Raw genomic sequence first — 12,644 nt, 5'->3', positions numbered from 1 at the left:
ATTTTAATAGTGACAATCAACTTTTATCAAATTTTCCAGGTAAAAGTTAATTTTCCTTATTAAAATCATGACATTAATACAAAAAAGGAAGTTGTCTTTATATTTTTAGTTTTAATGTCATGATTTTAATAGTCAAAATCAACTTTTACGATGAAAATTTGGCAAAAGTTGACTTTCACTATTAAAATCATGACATTAAAACTAAAAAAATAAAGACAATTTTCTTTTTTTGTTTTAATGTCATGATTTTAATAGTGAAAATCCACTTTTACCAAAGAAGTTGTCTTTATTTTTGTTTTGTTTTAATGTCATCATTTTAATAGTGAAAATCAAGTTTTACCAAATTTTCAAGGTAAAAGTTGATTTTGACTATTAAAATCACGACATTAAAATAAAAAAAGGAAGTTGTCTTTATTTTTTTTAGTTTTAATGTCATGATTTTAATAGTGACAATCAACTTTTACCAAATTTTCAAGGTAAAAGTTGATTTTCACTATTAAAATCATGACATTCAAACAAAAAAAAATATAGACAATTTCATTTTTTTTAATGTCATGATTTTAATAGTGAAAATCAACTTTTACCTTGAAAATTTGGTAAAAGTTGATTTTCACTATTAAAATCATGACATTAAAACAAAAAAAGGAAGTTGTCTTTATTTTTTTAGTTTTAATGTCATGATTTTAATAGTCAAAATCAACTATTCCCAAATTTTCAAGGTAAAAGTTGATTTTGACTATTAAAATTATGACATTAAAACAAAAAAAAGGAAGTTGTCTTTATATTTTTAGTTTTAATGTCATGATTTTGACGGTCAAAATCAACTTTTACCTTGAAAATTTGGGAAGTTGATTTTTAGTATTAAAATGATGACACTAAAACTAAAAAAATAAAGACAATTTCCTTTTTTTTTGTTTTAATGTCATGATTTTAAAAGTCAAAATCAACTTTTACCAAAGAAGTTGTCTTTATTTATTTATTTTTTTCAATGTCATCAAATTTTCAACGTAACAGTTGATTTTGGCTATTAAAATCATGACATTACAACTAAAAAAATAAAGACAACTTCATTTTTTTTTGTTTTAATGTCATTATTTTAATAGTGAAAATCAACTTTTACCTTGAAAATTTGTTAAAGTTGATTTTCACTATTAAAATCATGACATTAAAACAAAACCAATGTAGTTGTCTTTATTTTTTAGTTTTATGGTCATAATGTTAATAATGCAAATGAACTTATACCTTGAAAATAATTTTTTGTCTTGAAAAATACTCTTTTCTAATGAAAAATTACGACAACAAAACAGACACGTCAAGTCCCACACTCTAAAAACCATAAAAACGATTTCAGTCAAAGACCAATTGAAGAATTAATGCATAATATGAGGCTTTTCTTTTTTTTTTTACAAATTTTTTTTATAACAATGATCTTATGAAAAAAATACTAGGATTTTACAGCACTTAACAGTATTTTTTTCACAATAAAATATCGTCATCAACATTTGTAAACAAATGACTTTACCAGTTAAGATACATTTATATTTCTCAACAATGTCACAGTCAAATATTGTACTCAGTCCAATATCACAGGAAATTACAGTAAATTCAATCTAATTGACCAATCTGATAGAAACAAGTCATTTGTGAAGCTTGAGAAGACTAAAGACCGGAAGTTATAGTTTCCCGTCATGCATTGTAACTTTCAACAGCCGACGTCCGAATGAAACACATATTGTCACATTTCTGTCTAGAAAAAAAACATGAAAGACACAATAAACATTACAACAACAAAAAAACAATTGTCGACAGGAAAATAATAATTTAAAAAATAAATAAAAATAAAAATAAAAGTGTTTGGACCGGAAGTAGTCGAATTTCGGCGCATGCGCAAGCAAATCGAGCGATACAGAGACATTGGTGGCGAGGAAGATGGCGGACTGAGGTTTACCGAAAAAGATTACAATTCAACACCAAACAGCCATTTAGATTTTCAAACATTTATTTTTTTTCCTGAAGCCCACAAAAAAGAGTCGGAGCGATGGAGTGTGACCTGAAGTGAAGATTGAAGACGTGATAGAAGATGGACGACTACTGCTATGCTAAGATGGCGACGTCATGTCAAAGAGAAAGTGAAAGAGAATCAGCAACGGAGATAAAGACGAAAATCAAGGATGAGGGTGAGTGAATTGAAGTTTTAACATTTGAAAGTTATGAAAAATAGGTGATGAGGAGTTAGCCGGATGTGTTGAAGAATGTAAAGAAAGAGGCGCCATGATTGTTAGCTTGAAGAAGGCAGTGGAGTTCACATCAGAGGAGATGAAAGAATGCAAAAGTTTTATCCGTTTTTACGAATCAAAATGTATTTTTTGGATCGTTGAATATTAGACCGTAAATATGTATGTTCAGAAAAAAAAACATTGCAAGAAGCCAAAAATTCCATTCTTCAGATGTTGACAAGTCAGGACTAACTCCAGTCCTTCTTCATAAGACTTTGTTGAAAACACAATCATGGAGGAAAAATGCTGTAAAAACATTTGTAAATACATTTAGTGATGTGGCAAGTGGACAAAATGTACATATTTTCTCGTTCCAAGTAAGTTTTGGTTATTCATGCCATAATTTGCAAGTTTTGTTTTTTGTCCATAGTTTACACTATAGTAATAGTTTTTGTTTTCAAAGCCAAGTTTTGTACCTCCATTGAGAGCGCCTTTTGTTTATACCCTTTGTTTTTGTAACATTTTCGAGTTAATAATAAAAGATGTCATTACCTTCACTCCAGTCGCTTTACACCTCGGGAAAACAAACCGCACCATAGTCCGAGTCTTGACAAAGGTGAGCTCCAGCACTCAGTGAGACTAAAGTCTGTCCCTAAAGCCGCTGCTCCTTCTTAAAGTTGTGTTTCAACTTCTATGCTATTTTTGGCCAAATGTCTTTATTTTGTACATCTGGGCTCCACTTCCAACCATGTGAGGATGAAAAGGCACAAGAGTGATTGGACAATTATGTTGTGAGGAGCCTGACTTTCGCCATGATGGATGGACAGACACACTCATGCACACACATGTACACAAACACACACACATGTACACAAACACACACAGATGTACACAAACACACACACATGTACACAAACACACACAGATGTACACAAACACACTCGTAGACAAACACATCCAGGACCCCGGTCCACAGTGTTGGGTTAATTACTAAAAACAGTTACTAGTTACCTTATTTCAAAAGTAACTTAATACTAACTCCGATACTTGTCCCACTCTCCCCTGTGGAGGGGGTCCGGTCCGATCCGGTGGCCATGTACTGCTCGCCTGTGTATCGGCTGGGGACATCTCTGCGCTGCTGGTCCGCCTCCGCTTGGGATGGTTTCCTGCTGGCTCCGCTGTGAACGGGACTCTCGCTGCTGTGTGTTGGATCCTCTTTGGACTGGACTCTGGCGACTGTGTTGGATCCATTGTGGATTGAACTTTCACAGTATCATGTTAGACCCGCTCGACATCCATTGCTTTCCTCCTCTCCAAGGTTCTCATAGTCATCATTGTCACCGACGTCCCACTGGGTGTGAGTTTTCCTTGCCCTTATGTGGGCCTACCGAGGATGTCGTGGTGGTTTGTGCAGCCCTTTGAGACACTAGTGATTTAGGGCTATATAAGTAAACATTGATTGATTGATTGATACACCAAAATGTAATGTGTTACTGTGGAAAAGTAACTATTTAGTTACTTCTTAAAAAAAAAAAAAAATTAAACGGGAATATTGTCACAATTTCAGAAGGGTTAAAAACAATAAAAATCAGTTCCCAGTGGCTTATTTTATTTTTCAAAGTTTTTTTCAAAATTTTACCCATCACGCAATATCCCGAAAAAAAGCTTCGAAGTGTCTGATTTTCCCTGTCGCTATATCCACCCGTCCATTTTCCTGTGAGGTTACTGCGTGATGCCAATACAAACAAACATGGCGGATAGAACAGAAAGATATAGCGACATTAGCTCGGATTTAGACTCAGATTTCAGCGGTTTAAGCGATTCAACAGATTACGCATGTATTGAAACGGATGGTTGGAAAGTGGAGGCAGGTAGCGAAAACGAAATTGAAGGAGAAACTGAAGCTATTGAGCCATATCGCGACAGACAGCGGCAACGAGGACGAATTCGGCGATCGCCTTCTAACCAACGATTGCATCTTTTGACCACTGGTGCAACTTGAATCCGTCGATTGGTATGTGTTTGTTTGGCATTAAATGTAAGTGGAGGGAAAGGCTGGATGCAAATATAGATGATGATGATGATGATGATGGATTGGATTTATATCGCGCTTTTCTATTGTTAGATACTCAAAGCGCTCACAGTGAAGTAGGAACCCATCATTCATTCACACCTGGTTGTGGTAAGCTACATCTGTAGCCACAGCTGCCCTGGGGTAGACTGACGGAAGCGTGGCTGCCAGTTTGCGCCTACGGCCCCTCCGACCACCACCAATCATTCATTCATCATTCATTCACCAGTGTGAGCGGCACCGGGGGCAAGGGTGAAGTGTCCTGCCCAGGGACACAACGGCAGCGATTTGGATGTCAATAGGTGGGAAGCGAACCTGCAACCCTCAGGTTTCTGGCACGGCCGCTCTACCCACTACGCCATGCCGCGCCCCTAAGCTACAAATGAGGCATAATGATGCAATATGTACATACAGCTAGCCTAAATACCATGTTAGCATCGATTAGCATGCAGTCATGCCGTGACCAAATATGTCTGATTAGCACATAAGTCAATAACATCAACAAAACTCACCTTTGTGATTTCGTTGACTTTATCGTTGGAAATGCATCTGCTTTGAGTGTTGCAGGATATCCACACATCTCTGTGCCATCTCTGTCGTAGCATTGCTATCGTCGGTAAAGTGTGCCGAACAAACGAGGGACTTTCGCATCTTTTGACCACTGCTGCAAATTGAATCCGTCGATTGGTATGTGCTTGTTTGGCATTAAATGTGGGTGGAGGGAAAGACTGGATGCCACTATAGCTACAAATGAGGCATAATGATGCAATATGTACATACAGCTAGCCTAAATAGTATTTAGCATCGATTAGCATGCCATGACCATTGATATGTCTGATTAGCACACTCCACGTAAGTCAACTTGAATCGGTCTCTGTTGGTGTTGTTACACCCTCCGACAACACACCGATGAGGCATGATGTCTCCAAGGTACGGAAAACAGTCGAAAAAACGTAAAATAACAGAGCTGATTCGACTTTGTGTGTGTAATGTGTTTGAGAAAATGTCGGATTGCTTCCTGTTGTGACGTCACGGGTGAAAGGTCATTGCTCCGACAGCGAACAATTGAAAGGTGTTTCAATCGCCAAATTCACCCTTTTAGAGTTCGGAAATTGGTTAAAAAAACATATGGTCTTTTTTCTGCAACATCAAGGTATATATTGACGCTTATATCGGTCTGCTGATAATGTTCCCCTTTAAGGCTCCCATTAATGTTAGCATTCATTTCAGTACTGTTATTGCACTAGAGAATAATACAATCTGTTGATCAACTTGACGTGCATTTGCATCCCTGAACTCTGCTAAGCGATGTGGTCTACTTACAACACACAAACACAAAGATATGTTTCAAAGGGCCAATTTATTTTGGGCCAGAACAAATTGTCAGAACTAATTTAAATAGCTGCAACGTAACATACATAAGTAACAAACAGCATAGTAACAACATGGCTGTAAAGCTGGCTTCACCCAAGGAAGGCACACAAAGCCTAACCAGGTGTTGCGATCTGCTACTTGGATCACCACATATGGTTTATACTTCCAGTTGTTGTATCACTGTTCTACACCCTTACTTCCTGTTTAGTCAGTCACCATGGTTGCTCATTGATCCCACCTGCTAATCACGGTTTCTGCACACCTGTCACTTTTTGATTACTCCCCTATTCAAGCCCGTCCCTTTTCGTTATTCTTTCTGGGACTCTAATTTGCCTTCGAGCAACATTCACGACTGTCTACTACCCGAATGTATTTTCTCGCTAGCTCTTACGCTAAGCCACTCGATATTCCAGCTTTCATGCTGAATGTTTTTTTGTTTACTCTTTTGTGTGCTTCGTGCCAAGTATAGTTTTTTGTATTTTCTATTCCTAGCTTTTATGCTAGCGCCCTTGGTTTATCTTGGTCTGTTAGCTCCAGTGTTTTTGTTCATAGTCTGTTTTTGTTAAGTGTAATATATCATTTAAACTTACCGTTGCTGTGTTCATGCCGACGCATCCACGAAGGGACCAATTTGGCATCACTATGCCAACCAGTCATAACACCAGCCGTTTTTTTCTCTCAAGGAATTGTGAAATAAAATCATGTCTTCAGGAGATCAACACTGTACTGAAGCCCAGAACACTCTTACGCATGTCCCCAGTTTTAGTTTAGAGAAAAGGAAAGATTGGCCTGGCCCACGAGGATCAATCAATCAATCGATGTTTACTTATATAGCCCTAAATCACTAGTGTCTCAAAGGGCTGCACAAACCACTACGACATCCTCGGTAGGCCCACATAAGGGCAAGAAAACTCACACCCAGTGGGACGTCGGTGACAATGATGACTATGAGAACCTTGGAGAGGAGGAAAGCAATGGATGTCGAGCGGGTCTAACATGATACTGCGAAAGTTCAATCCATAGTGGATCCAACACAGCCGCGAGATCCCTTTATGTTTGTGAACTTTATAGTGTATACATTTAGAATGATGTGATAATCAAACACTATAGAAGTCTAGAATGAAAGAGTATATAAGAGAATTGACAGAGTGTGTGTACCTTCAGTGATGAATGATGAGCAGAGGCAGAGTTATGAGTGTTTTCTTTAGCTTTGTCTCCATGTTTATGTACTCACTGTCCACTGTGTCCAGCTGCCTGAAAGCGGGCGACTCCACTGTAGAAATAGCCTGCATGTCTTCTGGCACACACACTGCAATGGCTCCATCAATGTTGTCCTGGCTAGCAGTCCCTCCGCTAAAATCCAGCCGCTGTGTGTCTCTCTTTATTAGCTTTGTCGAAGCATGTTGCTGTAGATTTGAATTGTTGTTTTGGGCAGAAAATAGGATCTTTGATCCAAGACACAACTTACATTTAAAGGGGAACATTATCACCAAACCTATGTAAGCGTCAATATATACCTTGATGTTGCAGAAAAAAGACCATCTATTTTTTTAACCGATTTCCGAACTCTAAATGGGTGAATTTTGGCGAATTAAACGCCTTTCTGTTTATCGCTCATGTGGTGATGACGTCAGAATGTGACGTCGCCGAGGTAACACAGCCGCCATTTTCATTTTCAACACATTACAAACACTGGGTCTCAGCTCTGTTATTTTCAGTTTTTTCGACTATTTTTTGGAACCTTGGAGACATCATGCCTCGTCGGTGTGTTGTCGGAGGGTGTAACAACACTAACAGGGAGGGATTCAAGTTGCACCACTGGCAAGAAATCTGCCGCCAGACCCCCATTGAATGTACCAGAGTGTCTTCACATTTGACCGGCGATGCTAAGGCAGACATGGCACAGAGATGTATGGATAACCTGCAGATGCATTTGCAACGATTAAGTCAACGAAATCACAAAGGTGAGTTTTGTTGATGTTGTTGACTTATGTGCTAATCAGACATATTTGGTCACGGCATGACTGCCAGCTAATCGATGCTAACATGCTACGTTAATCATTGCTAACATGCTATTTACGCTAGCTGTATGTACATTTGAAACTAGATACCCACATTTAATGCGAAACAAACACTTACCAATCGACGGATTTAAGTTGCTCCAGTGTCACAAGATGCGAAAGTCCTGATCGTTTGGTCCGCACATTTTACCGGCGATGCTAATAAGGCAGCCATGCTATGGGCCACTTCATTAGGTACACCCATGCTATGGCCGAATAGCGTCAATAGCTATTCGCTCAATAGCTTCAGTTTCTTCTTCAATTTTGTTTTCGCTATCTGCCTCCATACTCCGACCATCTGTTTCAATACATGCGTAATCTGTTGAATCGCTTAAGCCGCTGAAATCCGAGTCTGAATCCGAGCTAATGTCGCTATATCTTGCTGTGGTAACCGCCATGTTGTTTGTATTGGCAGCACTGTATGACGTCACAGGGAAATGGATAGTCGCATCGCAAATAGCGAAAATCAAGAACTTTAAAGCTTTTTTTAGGGATATTCCGGGAGGTGTCAAATTTTGAAAAAAAAAACTTCAAAAAATAAAACAAGCCACTGGGAACTGATTTTTATTGTTTTTAACCCTTTTGAAATTGTGATAATGTTCACCTTTAACTAAAATGTTCTTTTCTTTGTGCTCGACAAAAGAAATGTAGTGAGAATATATCCATGTTAAGAAACTCGGCTTTGGCTCCGCCATGATGTCTTGTTAGTAAACACAGACACATCCATACAGAGCGCGCCTTTTCCTTGTGACACAGGAAGATTCAGAATGACGACACCGCAGCAATAAAACACTCGGATCTTCTCAGATTCCCAGCCATTACTATATAAAAAATAACGTAAAATAACGAAGTAGTGCGTCATGTAGTAACGGTAACTGAGTTACTGAATATGAAAAATAACGCGTTAGACTACTAGTTAACGCCGAAAATAACGACGTTATAGTAACGCGTTACTCCCAACAATGCCAGTCCAAAAGGCGGATTGTCCCATGCAGGATTGTATCGTGTACTGTTGCATCCCTACTATTTACTACTATCTTGTAACATAAATTTTTGCCATGTTTGATCAAGTTAAAGGCCTACTGAAATGAGATTTTCTTATTTAAACGGGGATAGCAGGTCCATTCTATGTGTCATACTTGATCATTTCGCGATATTGCCATATTTTTGCTGAAAGGATTTAGTAGAGAACATCCACGATAAAGTTCGCAACTTTTGGTCGCTAATAAAAAAGCCTTGCCTTTACCGGAAGTAGCAGACGATGTGCGCGTGACGTCACCGGTTGTAGGGCTCCTCACATCCTCACAATGTTTATAATCATGGCCTCCAGCAGCAAGAGCTATTTGGACAGAGAAAGCGACAATTTCCCCATTAATTTGAGCGAGGATGAAAGATTTGTGGATGAGGAAATTTAGAGTGAAGGACTAGAAAGAAAAAAAAAGTTTAAAAAAAAAGGCGATTGCAGATGTTATTAGACACATTTACTAGGATAAATCTGGAAAAACCCTTATCTGCTTATTGTGTTGCTAGTGTTTTAGTGAGATTAAAAAGTACCTGAAACTCAGAGGGGTGTTGACCGTGAGAGTCTCTGAGGGAAGTCACGCAGCTGCAGCAGGACGGAAGCTCCGCTGATGTCTCCGGTAAGAGCCGACTTATTACCACAATTTTCTCAACGAAAACTGCCGGTTGACATGTAGTCGGGATCCATGTTCGCTTGACCGCTCTGATCCATAGTAAAGCTTCACCTTCGGGAATTTTAAACAAGGAAACGCCGGCTGTGTTTGTGTGGCTAAAGGCTAAAAGCTTCCCACCTCCATCTTTCTACTTTGACTTCTCCATTATTAATTGAACAAATTGCAAAAGATTCAGCAACACAGATGTCCAGAATACTGTGTAATTATGCGATTAAAGCGGACTACTCATAGCTTGGATCGGGCTGGAAAATAATGTCCGCTACAACCCGAGACGTCAAACGCACGCGACGTTTTCAACACGACACTTCGCGAGAAATTTAAAACTGCAATTTAGTCAACTAAAGCGGCCGTATTGGCATGTGTTGCAATGTTAATATTTCATCATTGATATATAAACTATCAGACTGTGTGATCGCTAGTAGTGGCTTTCAGTAGGCCTTTAATGTACGCTGACAGCAGATCAGCATGATCAAGCTGAAATGAATCAAAATCATACAACCCCGTGTGAACAACACAAATATTATGCATGGCAATTTAACACATTGAACTTGTTTGTGTTCCTCAGACGTCCAGCAGCTGATTGGTCATCCTGAAGGACTTCCGCTTCAGCTGCAGGGAGGAAGTTCCACTTTAAAGCAGGAGACTCTGCAGCTGCTTCACATTAAAAAGGAAGAGGAGGAACTCTGCATCACTCAGGAGGGAGAGTGTCTTCTAGGACGAGAGGAAGCTGATTACACCAAGTTTCCACTGACTGTTGTCTTTGTGAAGACTGAGGATGATGAAGAGAAACCTCAAGTGGACAACCTCTCAGCTTCACTATCAGATAGTGAGGCTGAAGACGAGGTTGAAGTAACTTTGAGCAGCGATGCTGACTGTGAAGGTGATATGAGGACTCACACTGACAACAATCACGCTGACTGCTTTAAAAAGAAGACGTGCAAAACAACTTTGAGCTGTTTAGTTTCTGGTACAAAATGTTCTAAGAAGAGCAGTTTGATTGAAGACACGAGAACACATGCAGGAGAAAAAACTTTTGATTGTTCAGATTGTGGTAAAAGCTTTTTTCACAAGAGCAGTTTGACAGAACATCTGAGAATGCACACAGGAGAAAGACCATTTGATTGTTCAGTCTGCGGTAAAAGCTTTTCACACAAGAGCAGTTTGACTCAACACACGAGAACACACACGGGCGAAAAACCATATAATTGTACGGTTTGCGGTAAGGGCTTTTCTAAAAACAGCAGTTTGACTCAACACATGCGAACGCACACAGGAGAAAGACCGTTTGATTGCTCACTTTGTGGTAAAAGCTTTTCTCACAAGAGTGGTTTGACTCAACACATCAGATCACACGCAGGAGAAAAACAACGCATTTGTCCAGTTTGCGGCAAAAGCTTTTCTCTAAATAGTAGTTTGACTAAACACATGAGAACGCACACAGGTGAAAGACCTTTTGATTGCTCAGTATGCGGTAAAAGCTTTACCCAACGGTGCCATTTGACTCAACATATGAGTACCCACACAGGAGAAAAACAATTCAACTGTTCAGTTTGTGGTAAAAACTTTTCACAAAATAGCAGTTTGACCCAACATATGAGAACACACACAGGGGAAAGACCTTTTGATTGTTCAGTTTGTGGTAATACCTTTACTCACAAGAGCAGTTTGACTCAACATATGAGAACACACACCGGAGAAAAACTATTTATTTGTTCAGTTTGCAGTAAAAGCTTTTCTCAAAAGAGAGTATTGCATGTACACATGAGAACACACACAGGAGAAAGACCATTTAATTGTTCAGTTTGCTGTAAAAGCTTTTCTCACAGTGGAAATTTGACTCAACACATGAGAACGCACACTGGAGAAAAACCCTTCAGTTGCTCATTTTGTAGAAAAAGCTTTTCCAACAAACTCAATTTGAATAGACACAAAATGAAACATGTGGGATGAAAAGAACACACATCTGTTTGCAGTATACGTTATTTTCAAGGTAACATGACATGTTGTAAATGTAGTCCTCCAATTCATAGCAAACACATTTTGACTGAACACATTTGTCACACACCCTGGAGAAAACCCTTTCAGTCGTTCATTTCGCCGTCAAAGACATGCTTGATGAAACGTCCAATGAGAACATACACAGGAGAAAACATGTTTAAAGGGGAACATTATCACAATTTTAAAAGGGTTAAAACCAATAAAAATCAGTACCCAGTGGCTTGTTTTATTTTTCAAAGTTTTTTTCAAAATGTTACACCACCCGGAATATCTCTAAAAAAAACTTTAAAGTTCTTGATTTTCGCTATTTGCGATGCGAATGTCCATTTCCCTGTGACGTCATACAGTGCTGCCAATACAAACAACATGGCGGTTACCACAGCAAGATATAGCGACATTAGCTCGGATTCAGACCCGGATTTCAGCGGTTTAAGCGATTCAACAGATTACGCATGTATTGAAACAGATGGTCGGAGTATGGAGGCAGATAGCGAAAACGAAATTGAAGAAGAAATTGAAGCTATTGAGCGGATAGCTATTGACGCTATTCGGCCATAGCATGGGTGTACCTAATGAAGTGGCCCATAGCATGCCTTATTAGCATCGGCGGTAAAATGTGCGGAACGAACGATCAGGACTGCCGCATCTAGTGACACTGGAGCAACTGAAATCCGTCGATTGGTAAGTGTTTGTTTCACATTAAATGTGGGTATCTAGTTTCAAATGTACATACAGCTAGCGTAAATAGCGTGTTAGCATCGATTAGCAGAGAATGTTAGCATCGATTAGCTGGCAGTCATGCTGCGACCAAATATGTCTGATTAGCACCTAAGTCAACAACATCAACAAAACTCACCTTTGTGATTTAGTTGACTTAATCGTTGCAAATGCATCTGCAGGTTATCCATACATCTCTGTGCCATGTCTGTCTTAGCATCGCCAGTCAAATGTGGAGACACTCTGGCACATTCAATGGGGGTCTGGCGGCAGACACTTTCGCATCTTCGGGCCAGTGGTGCAACTTGAATCCCTCCCTGTTAGTGTTGTTACGACACGATGTCTCCAAAGTTCCAAAAAATAGTTGAAAAAACGGAAAATAACAGAGCTGAGTCCCGGTGTTCGTAATGTGAAAATGAACGTGACCTCGGTGACGTCACGTTCTGACGTCATCGCTACGAGACCGATAAACCGAAAGGCGTTTAATTCGCCAAAATTCACCCATTTAGAGTTC

At 39.2% G+C, this 12,644-nt stretch overlaps 2 protein-coding genes across 2 annotated transcripts in view; both read left to right on the top strand.

Moving 5' to 3' along the window:
• LOC133553184 (zinc finger protein OZF-like) overlaps positions 1-12,644 on the top strand; it is an 839,429-nt gene that overhangs the window by 568,495 nt on the left and 258,290 nt on the right. The window lies entirely within an intron of this gene.
• On the top strand, positions 1,899-12,030 carry LOC133550348 (zinc finger protein OZF-like). Its single transcript, XM_061896417.1, has 2 exons — positions 1,899-2,177; positions 9,981-12,030. The coding sequence occupies exons 1-2, from the start codon at positions 2,081-2,083 to the stop codon at positions 11,363-11,365; spliced, it is 1,482 nt and encodes a 493-aa protein (XP_061752401.1). The 5' UTR covers positions 1,899-2,080; the 3' UTR covers positions 11,366-12,030.

Source organism: Nerophis ophidion, linkage group LG01 (genome assembly GCF_033978795.1).
Source record: "Nerophis ophidion isolate RoL-2023_Sa linkage group LG01, RoL_Noph_v1.0, whole genome shotgun sequence".
Taxonomy (NCBI): domain Eukaryota; kingdom Metazoa; phylum Chordata; class Actinopteri; order Syngnathiformes; family Syngnathidae; genus Nerophis; species Nerophis ophidion.
The sequence above is the reverse complement of the archived record's forward strand: the minus strand, read 5'-3'. Positions and strand labels throughout refer to the sequence as shown.

Bases quoted from the DNA above. Each gene is read 5' to 3' on its own strand.
- LOC133550348 (XM_061896417.1), top strand. From the start codon at position 2,081: ATGGACGACTACTGCTATGCTAAGATGGCGACGTCATGTCAAAGAGAA. The intron at 2,178-9,980 runs GTGAGTGAATTG...TGTGTTCCTCAG, and splicing joins GACGAAAATCAAGGATGAGG to ACGTCCAGCAGCTGATTGGT.